This window comes from Emys orbicularis, chromosome 1, assembly GCF_028017835.1.
Source record: "Emys orbicularis isolate rEmyOrb1 chromosome 1, rEmyOrb1.hap1, whole genome shotgun sequence".
NCBI lineage: Eukaryota > Metazoa > Chordata > Testudines > Emydidae > Emys > Emys orbicularis.
Genome location: NC_088683.1, coordinates 8,083,149 through 8,110,897, shown reverse-complemented (window position 1 = coordinate 8,110,897; position 27,749 = coordinate 8,083,149). Strand labels below are relative to the sequence as shown.

General features: G+C 50.8%; 2 protein-coding genes across 2 annotated transcripts in view; one reads left to right on the top strand and one right to left on the bottom strand.

The window, feature by feature from the left end:
* Positions 1-4,210, bottom strand: part of KLHDC10 (kelch domain containing 10) — a 29,249-nt gene extending 25,039 nt beyond the window's left edge. Inside the window, exon 1 of the mRNA XM_065417651.1 lies at positions 4,048-4,210. Within this exon, the coding sequence (XP_065273723.1) occupies positions 4,048-4,210 (163 nt within the window). The remainder of the gene's footprint in view (positions 1-4,047) is intronic.
* Positions 4,211-9,251: 5,041 nt separating this feature from the next.
* On the top strand, positions 9,252-26,090 carry ZC3HC1 (zinc finger C3HC-type containing 1). The gene is made up of 10 exons (XM_065416842.1): positions 9,252-9,388; positions 12,214-12,325; positions 12,572-12,722; positions 14,623-14,706; positions 15,201-15,328; positions 16,910-17,067; positions 18,824-19,067; positions 22,964-23,170; positions 24,076-24,285; positions 25,598-26,090. Exons 1-10 carry the CDS (start codon positions 9,252-9,254, stop codon positions 25,664-25,666), a joined length of 1,500 nt encoding a protein of 499 aa, XP_065272914.1. The 3' UTR covers positions 25,667-26,090.
* Positions 26,091-27,749: the final 1,659 nt, after the last annotated feature.

Genomic DNA, 27,749 nt, shown 5'->3' with positions numbered 1-27,749 from the left:
CTTCAATACTTCATCCCTTTAAGAAACTGTAACCGTCTCTTCTGTTTATGGTATTTCTAAGATGTCTATCCCCACTGAATTGGATCAGGCTGCAGAAGCAGCACTTCAAGATTTGGTGAACATGTTTATTTCTCCATTCTGTTCCTCAAACTTCTCATCTTCCAAACTTTCCATCACAGTTGGACACCTTGGCAATTTTTAAGTTGTGCAGTTGATCACTGAGTAGTGATCCATGATTAGTGAGACAGTTACATGACTATAGGGGACACAATATCCCAGCATTAAGAGTAAAGGAAACCTCTGAAAACAATGTTGACTGACTGATCAGCTTGGCCATAAGCCTCACACACAAGAATCTTTCTAATAGGATATTTAGATCAGAATTCTCATTATGTATGAATTGCATTTTTTCAGAATACCAGTGCATGAAAGAGGAAAACTTTTCACCCAAAGCTTGTGTTTGTGTTGCTTAAAAAAAAATGCAACATTGCACAGAATATTTTAAGTTGCTTTCCACAGATTTTATATAATCCCATTCCACCTGCAAACGCCCAAATATGGGACACAAAAAAGAAACAAGAAACTTCAGATCATACAGGTTACTGCTTGCATCCTGTCATAAAGCATGTCCAGCAGTATATGTAATGCTTAGTTACAAAAAGAATGACCAAGTAAATACAGTAATAAGCAGGAGTAAAGTTAGGGTCTAAAAAGAGGGAAAGGGAAGAATTTGTATCATGAACGTTAAACCTGACCTGCAACAAGTATTTTCCTCCTTCCTTATGCCATATACAGCGAGTCTGAAAGGCTTGACATTTCTTTTTTTTAAGACACATTAGACATTCAGATCGTGTCTGCCACAGAAGACTATGTTGACTACTGAATTAGTGAAGTGTCATCACAAGAAAGTGAAAGCCAAGTAAGTCAGAGGAAGGGAAGACATTTTCATCAGACCATTTAAAACTCTTCTTTGTTAATATCTCAATCTCCCATGCCTAGCGAAAACTTGAATCTTTAACACAGACAATTTTTCTCCACGTGCCAAACATTCAGTTAAGATGCCAGAACTCATACTCCCCACCCGCAGCCAAGAAATCCTCCAAGAAAAAAACCCACATACATACAAACCCTCACACCCCCCCTCCCCCTTTAAGACCTCAGACCTTCTTTATACACCTCTACCCCGATATAACTCATTCGGATATAACGCGGTAAAGCAGCGCTCCGGGGGGGCGGGGCTGCGCGCTCCAGTGGATCAAAGCAAGTTCGATACAACACGGTTTCACCTATAACGCGGTAAGATTTTTTGGCTCCCGAGGACAGCGTTATATCGGGGTAGAGGTGTACGTCAGAGAAGCAAAAAGGATTCCTTTTGCAAGTCAGCTTTAACTGTTAAGCTACGAGTACAGATTTGTGCAGTTATTGTATGGACTGAAATATCGGCTCTCTTAACACAGGCCTACGAGCATGACTCTGGCATCAGATTCTGTAGACAGTAGGACTCTTTTTCTAATCCTTTTACAATATGTTTTAAAGAGTTTTTACTTTATTACTTCAAAGAGTTTTTCCCTTGTTGAACAAGTTACTTTTAGAAGTACAATTTTCATCTTCCTCCCCCCAGTCTTTTCCTGAAAGGATCTCAAAAGAGAAAAGCATCCCCATTTTATACGTGCAGACACTGGCATAAAGGTTAAGACTTTCCACAGGTCACAGTGAGTCAGCAGCAGAGCCAGGAATAGAAAATAGCCCAGGGCACTTTCACTTTTGTTATGTTAGTTTGACTTCTGAAATTTAGCTCCCGCCCCCAGCAAAAAAAAAAAAACCAAAAAAACACACACACTGTATGAAATAATACAGAACACCGGGCTTACTGAAGGTGAAGAAAGGTTTGCAAAGCCTTAGCAAGTGTGCCACCTTCCACAGTGTGCTAAGAGCTCTTTGGCATAAATTCACATCAATGATCTCTGCACAAAAAAGGATCACACCATACTTAATGGAAATCCAGGGCAGTTAAAGCAGGGCCGATGATGTCATGGTAGAGAGAGAAGATGCAATTTGGGTGGATGGACAAATACCTCAAAGCAAATAGTTACATTCCAGCCAACATTTGAGATCTGTGAATGGAAACATTTGATAGGTATCACACTGAGTAGGTTATCACAACTGTCCCCCAAACCATATCCCAGGGATCCCCAACGCGTCTAAGTGCGCCCGCGTACTGGCCGGCGGACGAGCATCCGCCGAAATGCCACCGACAAGCAGCGTCATCCAATCGGCGGCATTTTGGCAGCGACGCCTCTGGATGACGCTGCTTGTTGGCGGCATTTCAGCGGTGACGCCTATTGATGTTGCCACTCGGCAGCGGCATTTCGGCAGATGCTCGTCCGCCACCACGGTCCTCCGTGGCTCGTCGTCCGGCGCCCGCCAGATGAAAAAGGTCGGGGACCACTGCCATATCCACAATCACTGGATGTTTCTGCAAGAGTGACCAGCCAAGAAAAGTTTGACATTTGTTACCAATTACTTTCAGAGCAAATACTGCATTGAGATGAATAGGGATAGTTTACACGTCTCCATAATGATTGCTTGTCTTTCTACACATTCAGGAAGACAGCACTCCAACAGTTCACATTAAGGTTTTTTTCAAAACTATAAAAGCTTAAATTCACCAGAAATCAACGGGACCATCAGAAGAGTGTAAGTAGAGTGCATTGCCAAGTCAGCTCAACCTGATCTCTGACATTTGGAAAGAAGAGATATTTTCTACAGTGCTAAGTCTTGTTTTTAAAAGACAAGGAACGCCTTTAAAAACAGAGAAAGTCTTTTGAAGTGACCTGTGCCCAGATCCACAAAGGTATTTAGGCTCCTAACATCCAGTGAAATCAATAAAAACAACAAGGAGTCCAGTGGCACCTTAAAGACTAACAGATTTATATGGGCATAAGCTTTGGGGGTTTTTTACCCATGAAATCTTATGCCCAAATAAATCTGTTAGTCTTTAAAGTGCCACCAGACTCCTGGTTGTTTTTGTGGATACAGACTAACACGGCTACCCCCTGATACTGAAATCAATGGAAGTTAGTGGCTTCATATTATTAGGCAAAATTGGTTTCAACTGAGAGAAACAAGTATATTATCTCTTCCTTTTCCTAAAGGGAACCAAAATTATGTGATTTTCTTATAAGAGAAACTTGGTACAGCTGATTTTGAAGTTTAATAAAATATTTATGAAAAACAAGAGCTGGCCTTTTAGATGGTAGTATGTGTGAAGGTATTAGCAGCAGCTTTACTCATCCTTTGGTAGATGCAACATCCTTTACACGTAAATTTGCAGATCACACAACCCTGTCGCAGTGTTCCTATTGTATGTTGCTGGCATCAGAAAGAGATAATGTAATTGACACTGATTTTGGTTAACAACAAATACAAGGGAAGAATGATCTTGTAGCCAAAGACAGAGCAGGCTTAAAGTCAGGGCTTATAGATTCTACTTCCAGCTGTGCAGATTCCGTGTCTGGTTTTCTAACCAGGTACTTCCCTTGGTCCATCACTACAGTAGCGAAGCACCTTGGAGATCAGACACACACTGTTCACAGCTTGTGCAATTAAAGGGCTTGACTCAGTCCCTAGGGCTTGTTTTTAGGATTCGGTGAGAGACCCTGGGCAAGTGACTGGACCTCTCAGTACTTCCCTGGACCCGGCTGTGAAACCGGGACCCCAACAGCGCCCAGGGGAGAGGATGGGAGGCCTGTGTCCGCTGAAGGACGGAGAGACCCATGAGTGCAGCATGGTCAGACCCAGCCCCTTTCAAGCCGATCGCACCCCAGCGTGACCCCGTTTTCTGGGCAGTAGAGACACCCCCCGGGTGGGGCAGTTCCATGGCAGTGGGGCGCCCCCTCCCCATTATCAGGGACCCCCAGATGGGGTCGCCCCCCCCCGCTTAGAGGCCTCCCCCTTTCGGAGCTGCTCGGGGGGGAGGGGGGATGAAGCTACCCCCTGGGCGTGGAGCTGCCCCAGGCGCTGTGGCGGAGGCCGGAGCGGACTCACCTGCCAGGTGGGGCCTGCCCGGCAGCTGGACGAAGCGGTTGAGGAGCCCCCCGGCCGGCGCCGCCCCGGGCCCGTCCCCGCTGCACCCTCCGCCCGAGCCGCTGCCTCCAGCGCCCCCCCGCCGCCGCCGATTCCCGTCCCAGCCGCCCTCCGCCGCCGACATGGCCCGACCGACTCCGCTCCCCCCCACAGCTCCGACTCCGCCCCCGGCCCGCTCCCTCCTCCGCCGCCGGGGGAGTATGGAAGGGCTTCGCTCGCTTGCTCCCACGGAGAGGCCAATCAGCAGCGGCCTTCAATAGTCAGAGCCAATAGGAGACCGACTTCTTGGCAGGTGGACGAGAAAGAGAGGGGCGTCACCAAAGAGCGGGGCAGAGACAGACGTGAGCAATTGATACCCGAGGTCCTCGAACCGCCCCGCTCGACTCTTTCTGGTCCTCCGGGCGCCAGTACGGAATCAGGCAGGAGCAATCAGCAGTCGACTCCTGAACTCTCACCAACCATAGAACCTTCTGTTCAGCTGTAAGGCTGGTATCTATCTAGGAGAGCTAGGGTGATAAGGCAGGGGGGCATGTCCCACACCAACCTCTGCTAGGGCAGCGTTCATGGGGTCCCCTCCTGCCTTGTGGCAGTTGTTGAGCAGAGGGAAGCCACCATACCAGTGGTGAAAAGCAACAGAGAGTCCTGTGGCACCTTTAAGACTAACAGATGTATTGGAGCATAAGCTTTCATGGGTGAATGCCCACTTCGTTGGATGCATATTCATATTCTATATGAATAATACCACTGGTGGTTATTATTCATATAGAACAGAGGTTCTCAAACTAGGGGTCAGGACCCCTCAGGGAATCACAAGGTTATTACAGGGAGGGTCATGAGCTGTCAGCCTCCACCCCAAACCCTGCTTTGCCTCTAGCATTTATAATGGTGTTAAATATATAAAAAAGTGTTTTTAATTTATGGGGGGGGGGTCGCACTCAGAGGCTTGCTATGCGAAAGGGGTCACCAGTACAAAAGTTTGAGAACCACTGATATAGAAGCATAGAAGATGAGGGTTGGAAGAGACCTCAGGAGGTCATCTAGTCCAACCCTCTGCTCAAAGCAGGACCAACCCCAACTAAATCATCTCAGCCAGGGCTTTGTCAAGCCGGGCCTTAAAAACCTCTAAGGATGGAGATTCCACCACCTCCCTAGGTAACCCATTCCAGTGCTTCACCACCCTCCTAGTGAAAAAGTTTTTCCTAATATCCAACCTAGACCTCCCCCACTGCAACTTGAGACCATTGTTTCTGTGCGTACTGTGTAGGCCATAGTATAGGTCTAATCATAGCAGCAGCCTGACCAATCTTTTTGTTCTGAGTTTGTACAGTGCCTAGCACAATGGGGCCCTCATCCATGACCGGGGCTACGACAATGCAAATAATAAAAAATAAAATAATTATTAATAGCAGTTGCCATATTAGAGCTGATCGAATGATGGAAAAATTATTTACTAATAATTATTCGTGGGAGAGGGAAAAGAAAAAAATTGCAAATACCTGCAATACATTAGTCACCCAGCTCTATCTGGTCTCCTGTCTCCCATAGCAGCCAGCATCAGATGCTCTAGAGGAAAGTGTAAAACCCCTATAATTGACCTTTAAGCAATCAAATGCCCATACGGGAAGCTTCTTCCTAATCTTTTCATTAGTGGTTGACTTATGCCGAAAAGATTCAGTGCTTACATCCTTTATATACTGTTATCCTTTCTTACATAACTGTGATGTTATTCATATAAATGTCTAATGCTTTTCTGAATCCTACTAGTTTCTTGGCCTCAATGATATCCCAGGGCAGTGAGTTACTGCAGATACAAGATTCTAATCCTACCACTGGTCTTTTCCTAGACACTGAAACCCTGGGGTAGTAATGGCTGTGATGCTAGCAATGAACAGCCCTTGACAAGCACTGAATGCTCTCAACTTCCTGGGATTTGAAAGCATCAGCATCTGGCAGCATCTCTCCTCCTTCCTTGCCTGCCTAGCTAATATAATCTAGCAATGCAGCACTCACTGTGCAGCACTCATTGTCATAGACGCTCAACACCTCTATCCTTCAGCTGCCTCTATTTATGCCCACATTGCTGTATTATCTATCTTTATAGCCCCTGACCCTGTAGGATCTCCATGCTGCTAGACCCATGCCCGTACACAACGCCCCATTGAAATCAAAGGGGTTCCATGTGCGTGTCAGGAGTTATAAGAACATAAGAATGGCCATACTGGGTCAGACCAAAGGTCCATCCAGCCCAGTATCCTGTCTACCGACAGTGACCAATGCCAGGTGTCCCAGAGGCAGTGAACCTAACAGGTAATGATCAAGTGATCCATCTCCTGCCATCCATCTCCACCCTCTGACAAACAGAGGCTAGGGACACCATTCCTTACCCATCCTGGCTAATAGCCATTAATGGACTTAACCTCCATGAATTTATCTAGTTCTCTTTTAAACCCTGTTATAGTCCTAGCCTTCACAACCTCCTCAGGCAAGGAGTTCCACAGGTTGACTGTGCGCTGTGTGAAGAAGAACTTCCTTTTATTTGTTTTAAACCTGCTGCCCATTAATTTCATTTGGTGGCCCCTTATATTATGGCAACAAGTAAATAACTTTTCCTTATTCACTTTCTCCACACCACTCATGATTTTATATATCTCTATCATATCCCCCCTTAGTCTCCTCTTTTCCAAGCTGAAAAGTCCTAGCCTCTTTAATCTCCCCTCATATGGGACCCATTCCAAACCCCTAATCATTTTAGTTGCCCTTCTCTGAACCTTTTCTAATGCCAGTATATCCTTTTTGAGATGAGGAGACCACATCTGTATGCAGTATTCAAGATGTGGGCATACCATGGATTTATGTAAGGGCAATAAGATATAAGAATAAGTACATCCTTTCTGAGGTCGTTGTAAAATCTGGGCATTAGATTGTCTGCTCTTCAGGGCAGGGACAGTATCTTCTAAGAAGGCCATAAAGCACAACAACACACAGATGCTGCTACATCAGCAATAAAATATCACAATGAATGGATCAAGCGCTGGTTTATTTATTTAAGAGCGTTTTCAACATTCTTTCTTTGTGTTGGGGAAAGATCTTTGTCATGTATTTCACTGAGTGGCATTTAAAATCTCCCTAGTTCTATCCATCTCTTTCTGCATAGAGCTCAGCTCCCACACAAAGCTGACTCTGGTCACACTGTATTCCAGGGATACTCTATCTTGACCATTTGAATGAAGGAAGGCTAAAATTGATGAGCGGATATTTGCAAATTCCTTTCACTGACAACAGAAACGGGCTTAAAAGCCTAAATAAATAATTAAATAAATTGGCTGTGTGTTCAGGATTCCAATTCCCCAAAGTCAGTGACATTTGGATCTAGTTTTGGTTCAGGAAATTGGGGTTTTGCAAAATTAGAATCCAGGTTTGGATTTTGAATGCCTCGAAGTTCCAAAGTGTCACAAACTCCTGTGATTGTGTCGTGAGTCTCATGATATTTGCTGTTTGTCTTAAACACCCAGCTCCTGGAGACATGCAAATATGCGAGACTCTTTTTAAAATGTTAAGTTTTTAGCATTTGTGATTGCAGAGAAAAGCTTGAAAATGTGACGCCTAAAAGCTCAGAAACCAGAAGGCAAATAAAAAGAATCCAATATGTATTATCGTTTTTAAAACTCATGAGTTTTTGGGGCCTGAGTCATGATTTTTGAACACCTGGGATCAGTAATACTGGGGTCGAGAGGATCCAGGGATTTCTCCCTTAATCACAAGTCAGGGGAGCAATCTTCCCACAAAAGGGGAGGGCCAGGAAGCAGGAGATTGTAGGGGCTTAAGGCTCAAATCGACAAAGATATTTAGGCTCCTTAGTACCATTGATTTCAATGAGAGAGACAAGGTAGGTGAGGTAATATCTTTTATTGGACTAACCCAGACCTGAAGAAGAGCTATGGACTGATTTCAATGGAACTTAGGAACCAAAATGCTTTTGTGGGTCTAGAATGTTGGGAATTCATTAGAGAGATTGTGTAATTAATGTGGAAGTGTTATGCAGAGCAAGTCAGCAGACTGTGGAATCAGTAATTAGACAGAGATGGCTACAGTGGTTTGGGCCTGTCATCAGGTTACCCTGGGGCAAAAGCTCCAGGTACATCTTAGATTGGATCCCATCTGGAGGGAAGAGAAGGCATGGTGGACACGGGATGACCTATCAAGAAGGATGCTGCTGTCATGGAAACAATTTATGATGGAGTCAGAACCAGAAAGGTTCTAAGGCCTGGTCTACACCTGAAACTTAAGTCGACCTAGCTACATTGCTCAGGGCTGTGAAGCATCTCACGCCCTGTGCGGCATAGTTAGGTTGACCTAAAACAATTGTATACGCAACTAGGTTAATGGAAGAATTCTTCCATTGATCTAACTACCACCTCTCGGGGTGGATATACTACAGCAATGGAAAAACTCCTTTTCCATCGCCGTAGTGTCTACACTACAGCGTTACAGCAGTGCAGCTGCAGCTGTGACACTGTAGTGCCGGTAACCCTCGCTCCCCGCTGTAGCGCCGGCAGTGGAGATGCACCCTCAGTAATCCCCGCTGTAGCGCCGGCAGTGTAAATGCACCCTCAGTAACCCTCACTCCCCACTGTAGCGCTGGTGCAGTGTAGACACACCCTCAGTAACCCTCGCTCCCCGCTGTAGCGCCGGCAGTGGAGACGCACCCTAAGTAACCCTCGCTCCCCGCTGTAGCACCGGCAGTGGAGATGCACCCTCAGTAATCCCCGCTGTAGCGCCGGCAGTGTAGATGCACCCTCAGTAACCCTCACTCCCCACTGTAGCGCTGGTGCAGTGTAGACACCCTCAGTAACCCTCGCTCCCCGCTGTAGCGCAGGTGCAGTATAGACGCACCCTCCTCTTTACTCCCCTTATGCTCCTCCCAAGCCCTGTCTCCTTGTCAGGGAGGCTCCCCGTACTAGGGATGGATTTGGAGGCTTCCCCCATGACAAGGGGGGAGGGAGGATCTGGCTCAGTGCCCACCTGGGAGGCTACTCCCCTTAATCCGGGGGTGGGGGTGGAGATGAGAGGGCCCTGGAGCGCCCTCCGTGTGGGGCCGGAACGGTAGTTCCCCGGCTCCTTGTTTCCCGCCTCCGCGAGGGGAAGGTTACACAGACGGGATCAAGATGGCGGCGCCCAGCGCTGCTGCCCCGGAGAGCGAGGAGGGGCCCGGGGGTAAACCGAAGTCCCCAGCCGTCACCCCGCAGAAGATCCGGGAGCTGATAGACGGGGGGATCGCCCCGGAGGAGCCCGGCCTGGAGGGGTGAGCGGGGATCTGGGGGGGAACATAACAGCTGCCCCTGGGTCATCTCCCTGGTTACCCCCCTTGGCACCTGCGTTGGGCCCAGTGGCGGGGGGGCCGCAGCCCCCCACAGGGTCAGCCAGGCCCCCAGCGTGGGCACCGTCACGGCCTCATGGGCCCAGACAGGCGAGGTGTCCCTCTCAAGCCGGGCTGGAGTGAGGGCCCCCGGGTGGTCCAATCCCTCGCGGTCTGGGGGAAGGGCGATGGACCTGGCAGAGGCTTTAGGAGCACTGTATTCCGAGGCCTCTCGTTTGCCTGGCCAAAGGCAGGCGTCTGCCCGTTCAGCCCTGGCATCTCGGAGGAGGCCGGTGTTTGCCTTGCGATGGGCCCTAGTGTAGCTGCCACGTTGTCAGCACAGCCCCGTGGTTGGGTCCAGTCAGTGATGAGCTCCCAAAATCCTAAGAACCGGTTCCCTACCGGGTCCCCGGCAGCACTTCGGCGGGGGGGGGGGCTTCACTCACTCCGGGTTTTCAGCGGCATTTCGGCGGCAGGCCCTTTACCCGGAGCGAGTGAAGACCCCTCCCCCCCCCCACCGAAGTGCCGCTGAAGACCTGGTAGGGAACCGCGCAGTGAGTACAAGCCCCACGTGCCTGTCTTTCCCCCCCCCATCCGACCCCAACCCCTACCCAACTCGCCCCGCTCCCTGTCTTCTGACACCCCCCCTCCTGAGACCCCCCACCATAATGGCCCCCCAGGACCCCACCCCCTGCCCAACTCGCCCCGCTTCCTGTCCCCTGACTGCCTCAACCCCATCCACCACCACCCCGACAGACCCCCGGAACTCCCATACCTACCCAACCCCCCTGTTCCCCATCCCCTGACCGCCCCCCCCAGAACCTCTGCCCCCTCCAACCGCTCCCTGCCCCTTATCCAATCCCTCCTCCCAACCCTGGCTCCCTTACTATGCTGTTCAAAGTGGCAGGAGCTGCAGAGCTGCCCAGAGTGCTGGCGCCAGCGGCGCGGTGCGCTGGGGCTCTGCGAGGGGCGGGGGGAAGCGGGGGAGCCTCCCCCGCTGGGAGCTCAGGCGGGCCGGACAGGACGGTCTCACCCGCCGGCCCCTTTAACAACCGGTTCTACACCGACTTCTAAATTTAACAACCGGATCTTGCGAACCGGTGCGAACTGGCTCCAGCTCACCACTGGGTCCAGTTTGCACAAGCCTTTGTGTTTACAGCAGCTGACTCTCAAGTGGATTTCTTTTCCCCTTGAGAATCAAAATTGACTCCCTGTGTGGCTAGACTTAAGCACAGCCCCGGTTATGAGTGGTGAGGAAGTGTAGGAGCTGAAGATGGCCCCCAAGTTTTTTGGCTGGGGTGACATGGAGGGTTGTGGTATTTTTTAAAGGTGACCAAGAATGGGTGGAGTGGGGAAGGTTTCAGAGAGGATATTAAAAGTCCAGGTTTGGCCAAAAGTTAATTTAAAATTGACAGCAACGTATCAAGGAGGTGAAGTCTATGTACCAGGCTCTGATGTGGAATTGGATGGAGGCTCACAAACGAAGAAAAAGGTTTGTAATTCATCAGTGAAAAGTTGGTGGTTGAAACCATCTAGCAAGAAGATCTAAAGGGAGAAGAGGACAAGACAAGGGGGGACTCTCACATGGAGAGGGGAGGAGGAAGACCTACCAAAGGAGATGTCGAAAGGAAAAATTAGAGAAATAGGAGGAGAACCAGGAGAGGACAGAGTTATAGAAGCCAACAGAGCACAAGATTTTAAGGAGGGCGTTATTGGTGGTGTCAAAAGCAGCACAGGCTCAGTGAAGGCCTCTGGGTGCTACCATAAGGAAATATTAAATAAGAAATTCACACTTTTTCTTTAACAGTGCCTCACAGGCTTTTTTTCACCCCAGAAGCTAATGTAGCCTCGAGATGGGAAGAGAACAATGTCGTCTTGCTCACAGTCTTGTGCCCTGTCATAGAATCATAGAACTGTAGGACTGGAAGGGTTGAGGTTGAGAGGTTATCTAGTCTAGTTCCCTGCACTCAAGGCAAGACTATGTAGTAGCTAGACCAGGGGTTCTCAAACTGGGGATTGGGACCCCTCAGGGGCTCATGAGGTTATTACATGGGGGGTTGTGAGCTGTCAGCCTCCACCCCAAACCCCACTTTTCCTCCAGCATTTATAATAGTGTTAAATATATAAACAAGTGTTTTTAATTGATAAGTGGGGGGTTACACTCAGAATCTTGCTATGTGAAAGGGGTCACCAGTACAAAAGTTTGAGAACCACTGAGCTAGACCATTCCTGACAGATATTTGTCTAACCTGTTCTTAAAAATTCCAATGATGGAGATGCCCCAATCTCCTTAGGCAATTTGTGCCAGTGCTTAACTATCCTGATAGTTAGAAAGTTTTTCCTAATGTCCAACCTAAACCTCCCTTGCTGCAATTTAAGGCACTGAATCATGCTGCTCCATTGCAAAGTTCTCAGATTTAGTATCCGTTTTCCATATTACTTCACCAGATTTGGGAAAGAGGTGGGGGAACCCTCATGGCAAATGCATATCACCAGCTATTACTGATCAGTGTCAGGAGCTTGAGCGCTGATGTTTAGTGTACATCTTTGTTCCATTTTCTCTTAATTGGCCTTTGTTTTGTTAACACTTCTTAGAATCTGGGGTTTGTAGGGCTTATGGAAGAAATTTGTTTGGAGGTTAAGCTTGAAGGGTGAGATTGGTAGAGGTGTTGTGGACTCATTGCTGTAATATGCATTTTTCTAGAACATTAATGAAATCTTTACACAGAGGGCAAAGGGACTTTGCTTGCTGACCTGTTGCTTTATTTTAGAAAGGACACATCTGCCTTGTCAGAATCAACTAATGGCTCTTCACAAACAGATGCTCTTCCTTTTGAGACAACTAGTAAAGAAGCCTTCTTCAGCAGAGTAGAAACGTTTACTATATCCTTTTTGGTGCTGAGCTTTCTGTATCAAAAGCTGACCTACCCCTACACTCCCGCCAAAAACCAACCCAGAATTTCTCCTGGCAGTCAGTCCCCATGCGTGTCTCTTCACCCAGCCACTCCGTTTCTTAAAAGGTGGAAACGGTGTCCTTCAATAAAGACCCAGGTGAATTGTTTGGTTGGCCCAAGTATTTAGCTGAATACAGTTGTGATGTCTCTGTATTGTTGTCCTTAACATGAGCACTCTTTGAAGTGGGCAGGCAAACCTCATGAGCTGTCCCCCCTGATATGTGCCAAATATGGATGGACCAATATAGAGAGTGACATGCTGAAGTGCTCCAGCTGCCAGGCCTTCCTCTGTGCAAGTTTGCAGCTGGCATTTGACTTCAACAAGTGTACGTACAACAGTCTCTCCATACGGCTGATCACTTTGTTCCTAATCTGGAAATAAAACTACAGATTTCACGGCAAAGGGCCTAGAGCAGGCACCTAAATTCATCCTTGGGCATTTACATTTGGTATTTTCTCTGGAAGCTGGGGCCTCTCTGAAAATGGAGCCGCTTGTTTAGCATGTTTAAGTTCATGCACCCAAGTTTAAAAACACCCTTGGGTTTTAAAGATCATAAAACCTCCTGCTTGAGGGCATCAACTGAGCTCTACTACTAGGGGCTGGGAAGAGATTTCCCGGGGGGCAGATTATTCCACTGCAGGGTTACTTGCACCATCTCCTGAAGCAGCTGGTAACTGACCACTGCAGGGACGATCTTTTTGTTCCGTACTTGGACAGCGCCTAGCACAAAGGTATCCTGATCCTTGCGTCGGGCTCCTAGATGCTATGGCGATACAAATAATAATGGGCCACTGCTCTGAGCCAGTCTGGCATTTCCTTTGTAACAAAGAATTTATGGGGAATTGTTAGCAGTTAAACTCTCTCTACCTGTTATGTTCACTTTATGTTGTTTTTTCTAGTCTAGCAACCAATCTCAAGTTTTTCCCTTAGCCTTGGAGTACGATGGTTTCACCGCCCTTTAACTTGCTCTCCTTCCCTGTACATTCCTTTGCCTGGAGACCATATTAACCCACACCCGCAATTGAAACTGGTGCTTTCTGCTTCTTTTGGTCAAGCAAACGCTTCCGGCCAGTGATTCTCTCACTTTGCTTTAAATAAGTAACTGATCTTGTTATTTGCATGTCCACTAGGGGGCATATAATTGTTTGCATAACACATACCAACACTTGGATTAATAATGATGTCTGATTGAGGCAACTTGTGGTTGTGTTTTTATCATGCGTCTCTTTCCGGCCCTTTTTTTTTTTTTTTCAGTTTCATTCAGACTGTTGACCCCTCCTTGTTAATTAAATAGTCACTTTAAGTAGCTACAGGTCAAATTAGTGTCTTGATAATAGTACCTGCTTAGAATCAGGTATTCTTTGTATTACTGTAGCATCTCCAGCGGTGCTAGGCGCTGTACAAACACAGAACAAACAGGTGATCCCTGCCCCACAGAGTTTACACTCTAAGTAACTTGAGGCGATCAAAGCACAGGGTAGAATTTTTTCATTTTATTAGTAAATGATTTGGTTCTGTGGGCAGGAGAGGGGGAGGGGTTTGATCAACTTAAAAGGAGAATTAAATGTATCCTTAGCCAAGTCCCCATCACCTGGACGTTGGCAAACTCCAACGGTTTCATGGTGACCACTTGGGAGCAATGTGCCAAGGGAGTGGGAGGGTTTGTGGCTGCAGGGAGGTGGAATAGGTTTTGCCTGGCTGAGAATGTCCCCTTCTTTCCCACGTAACCTGCCCTGCTCCCCACTGCTGCTGGTTCCTGACTGCTCCCTCGGAGCATGAACCAGTGTGGGAAGAGAGAGCAAGGATGAAGGTAAGACAGGGCAGGGAAAAATGAGTGTGGGGCCCAGTAGAATTATCTGCAGGGAAGAAGAGCTGGTGGGGCAGAGAGTATGAGGCAGTCTGCCCCCAACGGGATGGGGTTCTGCTATAGGACAAGGGGAAAGGAACGGGAGGTGGTTTAAGATGAGACGTTAAATCTTCAGTCAGTAACTGTTCAGGGTTTCTGCTGGGCAGATTTGTATGTAGCCATCCATGCAAATATCAGTCAAAATGACACCACCTTAGACATTAGAGCTATGGACACCCTGTTAGCTCTCCTCCAGCCATCCCTCTGCCAGTGCAGTGTCTTCTCCTGAGCTTTGTCCAACTAGATTGAAATGTCCCACACGGTTCCTGTGGAAGATTATTCCGCAGCTACCTAGCTTTCAGTGCTGTTTGCCTTTCAGACAAGGAGAGGTGTGCGGCGCTGAAGAAAGCTTTGTGTACTGCCCATGAGAAGTTCTGTTTCTGGCCAGACAGCCCCTGCCCAGGTAGGTGTCACTAAGTCCAACCTGGGCAACAGTCCAAGAATATGCTCTTTCTTCCTTTCTAGTCTTACTGCCCTCTCCTTTTGTATTGGCCTTCTCATAACATTGCCTTCAGTAGCACCTACCTACAAGGTTGTTACAGTCCCTTTTTACAGAGAGAGATGACTGTTAAAAACTATAATCGGGATGTGGAGGGGATTGCATGACTTAGGGCATGTGTAAAGGGTTAGAGAATTTATCTTTTTTACAGCCCTCACTTCACTAGGAAGTTGAGCCACATTTCAGCAATGGATCAGGCTTAAAGGTGACCTGAAAAAGAATAAAACTGTAGGTCCATGCTCCTTTTTGTGCTTGGCCTTTTAATGGCAGGAAGACCCTTATTTTTAATTTGGCATCACTGATGCCTGTTCTCTCTCTCTCTCTCTCTCTCTGTGAAATGACGAGAGGGCAGGGATCTGCATCGAAACTGAAGCCTCCTGCTTTTTGCTTCCTAATAGATCGCTTTGCTGTTTTACTGGTTGGCGAGCCCATAGCCCTCGTCAGTGACTTCCTGGATCGCTTTCAAAGCCTGTGTCAGCTAGAACTTCAGCTGCCCTCTCTGAAACCAGAGGATCTGAAAAATATGGTGAGTTTGTGCTCACCATTGGGAGAAGTGGGAAGGGTCAGATGAAGATGCCTGGCATGCCAGGCACTATCTAAATCCATATAAAAATGACAGTAAGGTTGAGACGTCAGAAGCCAAGAAACGCTAAAGTGACAGTTGCCTGGGTAACCTTAGCTCTGCCCCTTGCGCATGCATCGTCCTAGAGTTTTAATAGTCTGCATGAGTAACCTGAGGTGCTCGCTGATGTTTGAGCGCTTCATTTTGCAACCGCAACGTTCTCCTAACAGAGGTTTTGGTGTGGAATTTCCTAAGGTTTTTTAAAGACGGTTTTCAAAATTGTGTCCAGTAATTGCACAGTTTGGGGAGGCAGCCCCCGAAAGTGGGTTTACATGTCCCAATGTTGCAAATGTGCATAAAGATGTCAGCAGCCTCAGGTTCCCACTGCTTCATGTGGAAACGCTTCATGGGAAGGAGACGGTGGACTCCTTTTTGTACAGCATGCCCTTAGCTGCAGAGGGAAGGAGGCCAGCCCTACCAGCAGACCCTCACCTCATTAACAGTTACTCGCATTAATCAGTGAGGTGTCCTGAGCAGGAAGTAGCCACCAGCCTTGTCTCGTTAGCTGCAAGGTGATTGTAAGATAGAGCGACCAGAAAGTTGCAGCCTATAAACTCTCATCTTCTAATGGTTGCCCAGAGCACTAGGTCTAGTGCCCATCAGCCATGTACCAAGGCCCATTGCTATAGTCAGGTGTTTGGTTGTCTCTCAGTATGACACCAGGGTGGAACTTATTTGCTGGAACCAAGGGTCCATCAGTTGGTTGGAAAGGAATAACAGTGGAGATGGTTGATTTAGCTACCTCCATGGATAGCATATATATATTGGCTTAGGTTTAAAAGCCATAAGGGGCGTGGGCAATAGGTGTTGCCAGGGCAATGGGCACTGAACACATTTCTGTATCCCATCTGTGTCCTTCCTAATGTTCTGTTCTGAAAAGGGCCTCCCCGACAATGGGACCCTGGGGCTCCTTCCTCATTGTGTCTCAGCGATTTCCCCATCAATGTACTCAGTTTACACACACACACACTGCCCCCGCCCTTTGGGATCTGAGAGTCAAGCTGGGTTCATTCTGGCTCCTGCATCCTCGCCAGTAACGAAGATTCTGCAGGCCACATTCCACTTTCCATTTCACCTGTGCGGCCTTCTGGGGGGTTGAGGTTAGTCCGGCGATCAGAACTTAGTTCATGATTCTGTTGCTCGTGCAACATCCCCCTCTCTGTGTTGGTTCTGAAGAGCTAAGAGGAGTAGAACCTTACAACAGTCGCTAACGTCAGCAGCCCTGATTCTGAAAACACCCAGGGAACCCATCTGAGGAGTAAGAAGGTGACATTTTTTCCCATAGCCACTTTCCTGATTGCAACATTGTAATCATTTATTTGTAGTACAGTAGTGCTGAGATCAGAGCCCTGCTGTGCTAGGTGCCATACAACTAGAGACAGTCTTTGCTCCACGTGTGCCCCGTGTATTGGAACTCTGTTTGAGGGAGCCCAAGCATGGCTCCTGACCCTCCCAGACTGTGACTGAGTCGTGTGTCCTTTGCAGTCCTTGACAGAAGATAAAATCAGCCTTCTCCTGCATCTGATCGAGGAGGAACTCGAATGCAAAACCGAAGGGGAGAAAACACCGATGAAATTGGGCTCTGACCTCTTTCAAGTACATGTCCCCGCCTGCATCCTGGCCCTCTGCGGCTGGGCTTACAGGTCAGTAGGCGACTAATCTCGGACGGTGAAAGCTAAAATGCTGTTTGTAAATATCAGACACACGCTTCAAAATGTAGGTAGCACTTCGCTAAAATTTGCTATGAAACCTGTCAGAAACTGAGGGGGTTGGAGCACAAAGGACTGTCCTCTCCAATATTGCCTCTGTAGGGCCTGAGCTTCCAGTGTTTAAAAAGTGTCAGCCTCTAGCTCAGAGGTGGGCAAACTACGGCCCGCGGGCCGTGTCCTGCCAGGCCCTTGAGCTCCGGGCCGGAGAGGCTAGCCCCCGGCCCCTCCCCCGCTGTCCCTCCTCCCCCGCGGGCAGCGCTCTGGGCGGCAGGGTTGTGCGCTCCTGTCGAGCAGCGCGGCAGCGTGTCTGGCTCCGGGCGGTGCGGCTGCCAGACATGCTGCTCTGAGCGGCATGGTAAGGGGGCCGGGGCCGAGGGGTTGGATAAGGGGCGGAGGGTCCCGGGGGACAGTCAGGGGACAGGGAGCAGGGGGCGGTTGGATGGGGCAGAGGTTCTGGGGGGCGGTCAGGGAACAGGTGGGGGGTTGGATAAGCGTGGGAGTCCCGGGGGGCCTGTCAGGGGGCGGGGGTGTGGATGGGGGACGGGGAACAGGGGGGGTTGGATAGGCGTGGGGTCTCGGGGGGCCTGTCAGGGGGCGGGGGTGTGGCTAGGGGTCAGGGGATGGGGAACGGGGGGGTTGGATAGGTGTGGGGTCTCGGGGGGCCTGTCAGGGGGCGGGGGTGTGGCTAGGGGTCAGGGAATGGGGAACGGGGGGGTTGGATAGGTGTGGGGTCTCGGGGGGCCTGTCAGGGGGCGGGGGTGTGGATGGGGTACGGGGTACGGGGGGGGTTGGATAGGCGTGGGGTCTCGGGGGGCCTGTCAGGGGGCGGGGGTGTGGCTAGGGGTCAGGGGATGGGGAACGGGGGGGTTGGATAGGTGTGGGGTCTCGGGGGGCCTGTCAGGGGGCGGGGGTGTGGATAGGGGTCAGGGCAGTCAGGGGACTGGGAGCAGGGGGGTTGGATGGGGGTGAGGTCCTGGGGGGCGGTTAGGGGTGGGGGGTCCAGGAGGGGGCGGTCAGGGGACAAGGAGCAGGGGGGGTTGGATGTGTCGGGAGTTCTGAGGGGAGCAGTCGGGGTGGGAAGTGGGAGGGGTCAGATGGAGGCGGGGCCAGGCTGTTTTGGGAGGCACAGCCTTCCCTACCCGGCCCTCCATACAGTTTTGCAACCCCAATGTGGCCCTTGGGCCAAAAAGTTTGCCCACCCCTGCTCTAGCTGCTGTGGTTGCAAAGAAAACCTCCAAAACCATGAAGTGAAGTAACTGATGCAGAGATAGACATCTGCCTGAGTTTGCAGAGAGCCTGAAACAATAGTTCTGAGCTGTCAACTGCCCCATTAACTTAGATGCCAATGATGCTATTTCAAATAAACGTCAACACTGTTGATTATTTCACTGCTCATCAAAGCATGAAAGAAAGGAAAGGAAGGACCATGCAAAGAGCTAACTGAGGTGTGTGTGCAAGTTGGTGTATAGATTAAAATGTGTAGACTTTTAACAGTGCATGGCGGGGGGATATGATTGGTTTCCCGGAAGTGGGAGCTCAGCTTTCAGAAGTTTGGGGAACACTGAACTAAATGTTTAGTCTATCAAATACGTCTGTTTGTTCTAATAATCAGTATCAGTTTTGAGGAATTGCCTAGATTTGTTCCTGACTTTCTCTCCTCACCCCACTCTACCCTGCCTCCAACACACAGCCCTTCGTCAGGGTCCATGCACCTCCCAGTGATCACGTGTTCCCGCTGCATGAGGAAGGTGGGGCTGTGGGGTTTCCATCAGATTGAGTCTTCCATGCTCGAATTGGACTCTTCCTTTGGATTCAGCAGCACTCCCACCACGCCCACAGAGGCACGCTCGGACCGAGCCCCACTGGTGCCCACGTCTCCCCGCAGGATGATCACGAGGAGCCAGGACACAACGTTTCCTCCGGGCTCGGAGCAGGTACGCTTCGCCTCTCTCGCTCGGAGAGGTCCCTCCAAGTTTCTTTGGGAGGGAGGTTTGGAGAGAGATGGAGACACCTAGCAAAGCTGTGTGCGCTGAAGCCCTGTGGCCTTGTGAAAAGGCCTGTAATCGTGATGTGTATGGAAGGCCTTCGTGGCAGTGTATTTACTATCCCAGCGTCAGACGTGCTGTTTGTATGGCGCTAGATGTCCATCCTAGGGAAGGAGAAATGTCTGGGCCAGCGTGATGGTCTAGTGACAGCCCCCTGTGTTGCCACTCATGGGATCTGGGTTTGGGTCCTGCCAGGTGGGTTAGGAGTGCTGCAGCAGAAAAGACGCATGGGCTTATCACGGTTTAGAGACCCCCCTCTCCTCTGGCCAACTGAAGCCACATCCCTGACTGCCGAGAGCTCTAGGCAGCCCTCCACCAGCGCGTTGGCTTGCTGGGGTGGAGCTCCCTGCGTAGATCTGAAATTAGAACGTCCCTCGTGGGAATGTTAAAGCGACGTGGTCAGGTAGTTTAAGGCCAGGCAGGGACTTACCTTAGCGCTGTCGTAATCCTGCTGGAAAGCAGCCTCCAAGTGCCAGCTGGTGGGGATGGGGGGAGGCTGTGGGAATCAAGCATTTTGCTGAGAGGTTAAATCCCCCAAATGCCCACTGTCCTGGCCCGGGTGCTAGACAAGAGCATGGGCTCGGTTGTGATGAACATGCCGGGGACTCTTTATTTAGGCCACTGAGCGTGGACAAAACCCAGTGGTTTTCTCTGGCTCCCAATTCCAGAAACTAAACGTAGCCTGTGCTGCCTGATCACATGGGGTCTCCCTAAATTCTGGCCTGGACTCTGCAGGTAGGGAAGTGGCTGTTGACTATATTACAGCACTGTGCTCTGCGGCTACTCCAGATTTGCACCAGTGTAACTGGGATCAGGATCTGGTCCCAGGTGGTTACTTGTGGTGGATTTCTGATTGACGGCACAGTCGCTGGCAGCATCCTTTTGCCATTGCCCCCAGGGAAGATGGCTCCTTGTTTGATCCAGATCTGCAGACACGAGCATTCTTTCCAGTGGAACCAGGTTCCAATTCCCAAGCACCAATTCCCAAGCGTCTCTTTAAGCTGGTTATTGAGACTTTTCGTGGAAAAAGTCACCCACACATTGATTTTAGTTCACAGACTCAAGCCTGAGGCCAGTTTATTGCAATACGTACCAATGCGTTGGGGTAGCAGTCCGAAAACTACCATCCCTAGCACAGCACGCAGGCTGCCTTTATTCCTTCAAACCGCAAGCATAGTACAAATAATACGTCATTTGCGTGAAATAAGAGTTGGGGTCTGTCCCTTTTTCCCGGTACCTTCCTCATTATTTTACGAGAATTGGGTGCCTATTGGGTGGGGGGTTTCTTGGTGGTTTCCGCCATGGGTGGTACTTGGCACCAGTTGGAATGCTTTTCCCGTCAAGGTACGTATTATTTTTCCGGGGTTTTACGGTTAAGGGCATAGGGGTTTATCACGGGACACCCAAAGAAGATCTATGATTGGCTAGTTTGGCCATTAGCTGGAATTACAGGGTGCTCACAGGAGAAGTTGCATTTAGTCAGTTTGCATTCAGCTATTGCTTCACACAAGCGGTTATTATATTTCATCAGCCATGAACATATTTCATTAGTGCTGCTGTTGGGGCTTTTTATTCTTTCCCTCCTTGTCCCGCCCCCCCCCCCTCCCTCCCCCCCCCGGTCATGACCCTTGACCGAGTTTGGCAGGAGGCTGTGTCACTTAGCCTAGTTCAGGCTTGTGGCCTGCAGGGCGGGCCTATATGATGAGTCTTCGCTGATGTTCTGATCGGTGCAAGGGAGGCCAGCCAGGCCTATTCCCCCACAATACTTGCCGCTGGTGCCTGTGCACTCAAGGCAGCTCTCCCCCAGCCCGGGCTCCGTCGCGCTGCCGTGTTTCCAATCTCGCCGCTTTTCTGGGGCGACCCCCTGCAGGCCCGTCCTTTCATCCCTCTCTTGTGGGATGGCATGAAAGGGAGCTTTGGGCCCGTTATCAAGGCCAGGTTCACAGCGCAGCCCCAGCTTTGTTGCTGCAGAGTAACAGGGGGATGAAACTGCAAAATCAGCAGGACTGAAAGATGTCATGATAAATCGGGGAGCATCGTGTGCTGTGAGCACCGATCCCTTTCACCCATGCAGATTTCTGAAGCTAGGTTCCTGGGAGAGACCACTGGGGAAGAGGAGGAAGGGATTAATTCTGTCTCTTTTTAAAGGGGACGCAGTGCCGGTGGGAGGTGCCTGACTGTGGGCCCCACAAGCTGGAATTTTCTCTACGGCCCAAACTTTCCAAAGTGGCCATCGATTGCCTGCATTTTAGGCCAGGTTTGCCGCAGTGCTGAGCACCCGCAGCTCTCAGTGACTTACTCGGAGCTGTAGGTGCTCAGTGCCAATGGGAATCCGCCCCCGTAGGGTCTCCGAAATCCAGGCACCTCCATCAATGCGGCTTTTGAAAATGTTGGCCTCTGGCTATTTTTATTTATAGACACCTCTGGGGCGGTCAAGATCCCGCAGTGAGTCAGGGGGAATATGCCCCCAACGTGCGCTCGGTCCGTCATCCCAGAGCTACCCCTGAAAATTCAACGAGCAGGCTAGTTCTGGGAGTGTCTAGTGGAGCAGCAGTGTACTGCCCCGCGGGGGCAAGGTCTACGTCTCACTCTTCCATTGATTCCCCGGCCAGAAGGGACCATTGTTATCCTCTGGTCTGACCTCCTGTATAACACAGGCCAGAGAATGTCCCTAAACTAGATCTCCGAGAAAAACATCCCATCTTGATTGTAAAATTGTCAGTGATGGCGACTCCGCCATGACAAGTTATTCCAATGGTTAATTACCCTCTGTCAAAAATGTGCCTTCTTTCCAGTCCGACTGTTTAGCTTCAGCATCCAGGCATTTAATCCCTGTGCTGGGGGGATCTCTCACGCTGCTTTGGACTTGAGCGAGCCCTCTGCCCGCTTTGGGAGTAGCACTGAAGTTGTATCCAGGCCATTGGCAAGGTACCTGTGGCAATGCCTAGAGGGTGGGGAGAACCCCTTTGTTCGAGAGCCCCAGCGGGTTTTTTGAGGAGTGGGGATGCGAAATACTTTCGTTTGCTCAGGGAGTCTGAAGGCTAGCGGCGTTCAGATACCTGGGGAAGAGCGTTGAATGAATCCCAGGGTGTTCTGTAGCACCCATCTAAACGCTCATTTCCTGGCTGGGTGGTGGTTGGGTTTTGATGCATTTTTACAATTGCACGCCCTAGGATCAGTCACTCACATCACTGTGTTGACTCTGCAGAAAGCGCTAAAACCCTTACCCCGGGCACAGCGCCATCTCCTGTGGGGGAGGAAGTATGACAGCTAGTCTCAGTGCAGCACTTCCACCTCTCCTGCAATGGTGCTGGCACCAGAGGTCCGGAAGTCTCAGCAGGGCCTGGCAGGTGGAAGGCTCGGGGCAGCAAGCGGTGTTTGTTATGGGCAGTGGCCTGTGCCATCTTTCGTCCCGCCCACATGGGTATTTTCAGGCTGGTTGTCTGGGGCCAGCCCTGGGAAGGTGCTCTCAGAACAAAGCTCTCCCCAAAAGCGTAGGGTCTCGTCAGGCTGCACTTGGGTAGGACTGGCTGTGTATGGATCGGTTGGACTGGGGGAGAGAGGTAAGTGATGTGCCAGCCACTCGCCCTGGATCTGCTCCCTACAGCGCCTAAACAGGCTTTCGAGCTGGGGTGTGAGTAGTAATAGGCATGAGGATCTGCTGTGCTTCGAGTGCAGGTCCCTTCCTCCAGCAGCTGAGGAAGTGCTGGTGACCATAGGAACTCTGCTAGCTAGTGCTGTCCATCAGGAGCTAACTTTCCCCTCCCTCTCCTACCCACTGGTAGCACGAGAAGAGCCCATCCCCCGTGACAGCCCGTATGCGGAGCTGGGATGGCTCGAGCCCCATGGACCGGGCCGAGCCGGAGGCATCAAGCCCGTCGCCGAGGAGCCGCCCGGTGACCCGCAGCATGGGGCAGGGGGACAGCGTGGAGGTGCCATCCAGCCCTCACAGGAGAGCCAAGCGGGCGCGCCTCTGCTCTTCCAGTAGTTCGGTGAGTGCCTGGCCACGCGCCAAGGAGAACAACCGAGAGAATTTGCCACTCTCTCAAGAATCCAGGTCAGGTTTTCCCTGCTGCTAGCAAAGTCTTTGCAACTTGCTTCCTCAACCATGTGTTGCTCTGTCCTGGCTCCATCCCCTGAAGCGGAGAGAACATCCCCACACACACACACACACACACACACACTCTCCCTCCGGTTAGTTTCTATCTTTCTGTCCAGTTTGGGGAAATTACACCTTTTGCCTCTTCTCAAATCTGGCAAAGTCAGATCCTTTTGCAGGCCCAGGAGGGATCGGAAGGAAGGTAATGGGATGTGGGGCCTTTCACACCTCTGGGTTGTGGGTTTGAATCCAGATGGGCCTGGTTGTGATGGGTAGTTGCTTCCCTCTGGCAGCTGCTTGGTGGCCTTCGTGTAACGAATCGGGGTCATGGAGCGGTGTCCTTGGTGGTGGGACAGGTGTCGCCTTATCAAAGCACCATCATCGCGGTGAATTTGCTCCTTTAAGCCTCAACAGAGGGTCCACGGAAGCACTCTAAAGACGGCCCCTCCAGCTCAGGGGCACTAACGGGAGATTTGAGAGGGCTGCTGCAGGGTCCACTGAATTGGCTTCTTTCACTGGCAGTTGTCAGATACTTTCTCCTGGGACAGTCCCGGGCTGCAGGATGGAACCAACCCTTCCCCAGACAGCCCTGGAGATGAATGACACCCATGTCCTGGGTGGGGGTGCTCTGCTGTTCTCTGCTGCCCTGGAGAGGGCTCCCCAGCATGGCTTTGGAGGCTGGAGTTGGGGGTGATTTTAAATCAGTGTCTGACTGTATTATTGTTAATAACGTCTCTTTAAAACAAGTCGTCACTCCCCTCCCTGGTTTAGACCCATTCTCCTCTCCTCTCCCTGCAGGACACGTCCACCAGAAGCTTCTTCGATCCCAGCTCTCAACACCGTGACTGGTGCCCTTGGGTCAACCCAGTGCAGGAGAAGGCCGTCTCAGAGGACACCGGCGACCAATCGGAGCAGACATCTGTGAAGGCGGAGCCTGGCTGGCGGGTGGTGCTGAATGTTCTCCTGGCCGCCAGGAAATCAAACAGAGCAGCTGACGCAGAGCTTGTGGTGAGAGCTGAAACCCACCTCAATCTTCGAACCCCCCGATCTCCCAAAGGCATACTCTAGTTTGCTTCAAACTTGGCATTAAAATTCTACCTTGGGCTGAGATCCTACGTACAAAATTTGGGGCAGCTTGGTTCTGATCTGCCAGAAAGGGTTTTGATCGCTAGTAGCCCTGACTGACACATGCTGCCTGTCGTCTACGTGCCCGTGCAGAAACAGCTGGAGCGTCCTCCACTTTCCAGCTCCACAAACCCACTGACTCAAACTGCCCCAGCTCTGTAAGGGAAAAATTAGCTGGAGCCTGAAGCTGCTAGTAACTTACACAGATGGAGTCTGGTGAGTCTGTCTATCCAGGGGGAAAGTGAAGGTGAAACCAGAGCCTGGACAGCGTAGAAGGTGCTGAAGATATTTATAGCGACCCCGTATGCAGCACACATGCGTATATAAATACACCATGTCAGAGAGGGACTGTCAGCATAGCTATGGAGAGATGCTAGTCTCTATAGAGAAGGTTGAACCTAGCTTCCCATTATAAGCCTGATTTTGACATCACTACCTCTATCTTAGCCAAAACTGGTGCGAGCTACCCCGAAAGAGAGGCGTTGTTGGTCAGTTTTACTCCCCCAGACCTCTTGTGTTGGAGAATGACCTTTGTTCTAACTCAGGAGGTGGGGTGGGGGTTTCAGCATTTGTCGTTGAAGATTCAAGTGATTTGTATCATGGACAGGATAGCTGGGTGTCTGTCCCAGATGTGCCACGTACAGCTGCCGTCTGGGCAAGCCTCTGGAAGCTGGTAGAGTTTGACAGATAATTTATCAGGATGCTAGAACAAGCGTAGGCTGGAGGCTAGAGCCCAGGCCTGGGAATCAGGAGATCTCAGTTCTATTTCTGGCTCTAACTCTGTCACTCCCCCATTCCATGCCTCAGTTTCCCCTTCAGTAAAATGGGATTATGTAATAAGGGCTAGTGTCTGTAAAGCAAGTGTGACCCTGGGATGAAGGTGCCAGTGGTTCTGTCCTGCAATTTCGCTGCCTGTCCTCTCTCCTGGGGCTTTAGAGGGAACCCCCCAGCTGGGCCATTGGGGGGAGGGATAGCTCAGTGGTTTGAGCATTGGCCTGCTAAACCCAGGGTTGTGAGTTCAGTCCTTGAGGAGGCCATTTGGGGATTTAGTTGGGGTTGGTCCTGCTTTGAGCAGGGGGTGGGACTAGATGACCTCCTGAGGTCCCTTCCGACCCTGAGATTCTATGATTGGGGTGCGACTCCCCGCTGGAGTGACTTGACCTCTGATTGTCCCCTTGTTTCCTCCTTGTTGCAGAGCATCTCGGTAAAATCCTGCAAGGTGTTCCGGATCTTCCGGCAGTGGGAAGCCACGTGCTCCTCCTGAAGGCGGGCTGCATGGGACGTTGGGTTGGATTAGAGAGCTCCTTTGCAGTTGCTTGCCAGGCAGCTCCTGGAGCTGCTCCTCCAGGCCCGGCGAGCAACGGGAGCCCTTTCCTGGGGGATGCAGGTAATTTGGGGGTGCCCAAAGCGCGGTGTGAAGGCCACACTCGGCCCTGGCTGTAAACCGCACCCACTGCAGCTCTCGGAGCCGTTGGCTTGGGGCAGCCCCCCGCCGGCTCTGCCTTTCCCCCACCTCCAACCAGAGCAGGCTCCAGGCGGGGAGGATCTTTTCTGCCAAGGAACTACGTCCATTTCATAGATTAGTGCAGCAGATGGGCCGAGGCCTGTCCCTCACTGCACACCATACAGGGGCCTATGAGCCAGGGCCCCGCTGGCTTGGGGATGTGATGACAGGTAGTAATAAAAACTTTCACTGTTTTTTTGTTTTTTTTTCTTAGCTGTCTGGCGCTCCTTCCTTCGGGGGTGGGGCTGATCAGTAACACGCAGCCTTAGGCCTGGGCAGTCGTACACAGATCTGTTCTGCTGGGATCCCTGCTCCCCACACACGGGCACAGCACCTCCCCCGATTCCCTGCCAGCAGACCCATAGTGGGTGGAGTTCCCCAAGTACCTTCCCTGCTCCACCGCCAGGCTCGGGGTGTCTCGCCAGAAGCTTTGGCACCTCAGAAAGAGCCGGGCTGGCTTTGTCCACAGGCAGGCACGAGGGAGCTTAGAGGAGGGGGAGGATCCAATCACAGCTGCAGGGTCATTTTGTACAAGGCCCCACAGAACCCGTGATGCCTTGACCGCACTTCTGCTGTGCTCACGGTGACCCAGGAATCGCACCGTGAACTTCCAGCCCAGTTTGGCCAACCCAAGAAGTTTGAAGAAGCAGCTGCACATGCAGGAGCTTGCCTCTCCAGCAGGTCAATGCAGAGAAAGAGGAGGCCGTTCTGTAGCCAGAACTGGTTCCCTAAATCTACCCCTGCCAGTGTCTCTTCTTCCCCCCCTCCTTTCTCTCGGGAAAGTAGTTGTAATTCTGAATTCATATGGTGCCACTCATCCCATAGATCCCAGGATGCTTCACATGTTATACCCCCTGGCATCACTAAAATGCAGCTACCTCTGGTGTGGAGCACGGCAGCGAGCCAGTGCAATGCACAACGCTGGCAGAGGCTGTTCAAGGACACTGAGCAAACCCTCTTGAGAAGGAAGTTGCAAGGCTCTCTAATAGCCACACTGCACAGGTTGGACCTCTGCAAATTTCATGTCTGCCCTGCATGGAACTCTGCCTTGGAGGATGACAAACTAAGCTAAGATGCCCCTGCTGGGATTCAAACTCCTGCTTCTAGGGAATCTGGGCATGTCCAACTGTCTTGAAAGGCTTTTATAGACTAGTCTATTGACAAGCCCCTTTTAGCCAAGGCTAGATGTGTCCTTGATGTATCCCTGGGTGCCCCCTGCAGCTGTCATGTCTGCTCTTTAGTCCACCAGCTGTGGATCAATCAGACTATGGCTTAGGTGCAAAGGAGATAGGTATATCTCCTCGAACAGGAAGGGACCCGGAAAGGTCATCGAGTCCAGCCCCCTGCCTTCACTAGCAGGACCAAGTACTGATTTTGCCCCAGATCCCTAAGTGGCCCCCTCAAGGATTGAACTGCCAACCCTGGGTTTAGCAGGCCAATGCTCAAACCACTGAGCTATCCCTGCCCAAATGGTGGCACGAGAGCTCCCAAGCCCCACAAAATACATGATGGAAACTACCTGTGTTCGAGCCCCTGAATGCAGCCTACCGAGACTCCTAAGAGCCGGCCAAGTAAAACCCCCCGCCGGGAGACTTCTTCCACAAGAAGGGTTGTGGTTATGGACAGACCTGGCTCCGGCTAGGGTGACCAGATGTCCCGATTTTATAGGGACAGTCCCGATTTTTGGGTCTTTTTCTTATATAGGCTCCTATTACCCCCCCCACCCCCATCCTGACTTTTCACACTTGCTGTCTGGTCACCCTAGCTCCGGCTGATTCATGATCAAACAGCCGGCTCGCTGGCAGCGCAGGGATAGGTGTCACATGGCCACTCCAGCCAGAAG

Coding starts and splice junctions, on each gene's coding strand:
- ZC3HC1 (XM_065416842.1), top strand. CDS start 9,252: ATGGCGGCGCCCAGCGCTGCTGCCCCGGAGAGCGAGGAGGGGCCCGGG. Junction 17,068..18,823: donor CTCTGCGGCTGGGCTTACAG/GTCAGTAGGCGA, acceptor TCCAACACACAG/CCCTTCGTCAGGGTCCATGC. Junction 19,068..22,963: donor TTCCTCCGGGCTCGGAGCAG/GTACGCTTCGCC, acceptor ACCCACTGGTAG/CACGAGAAGAGCCCATCCCC.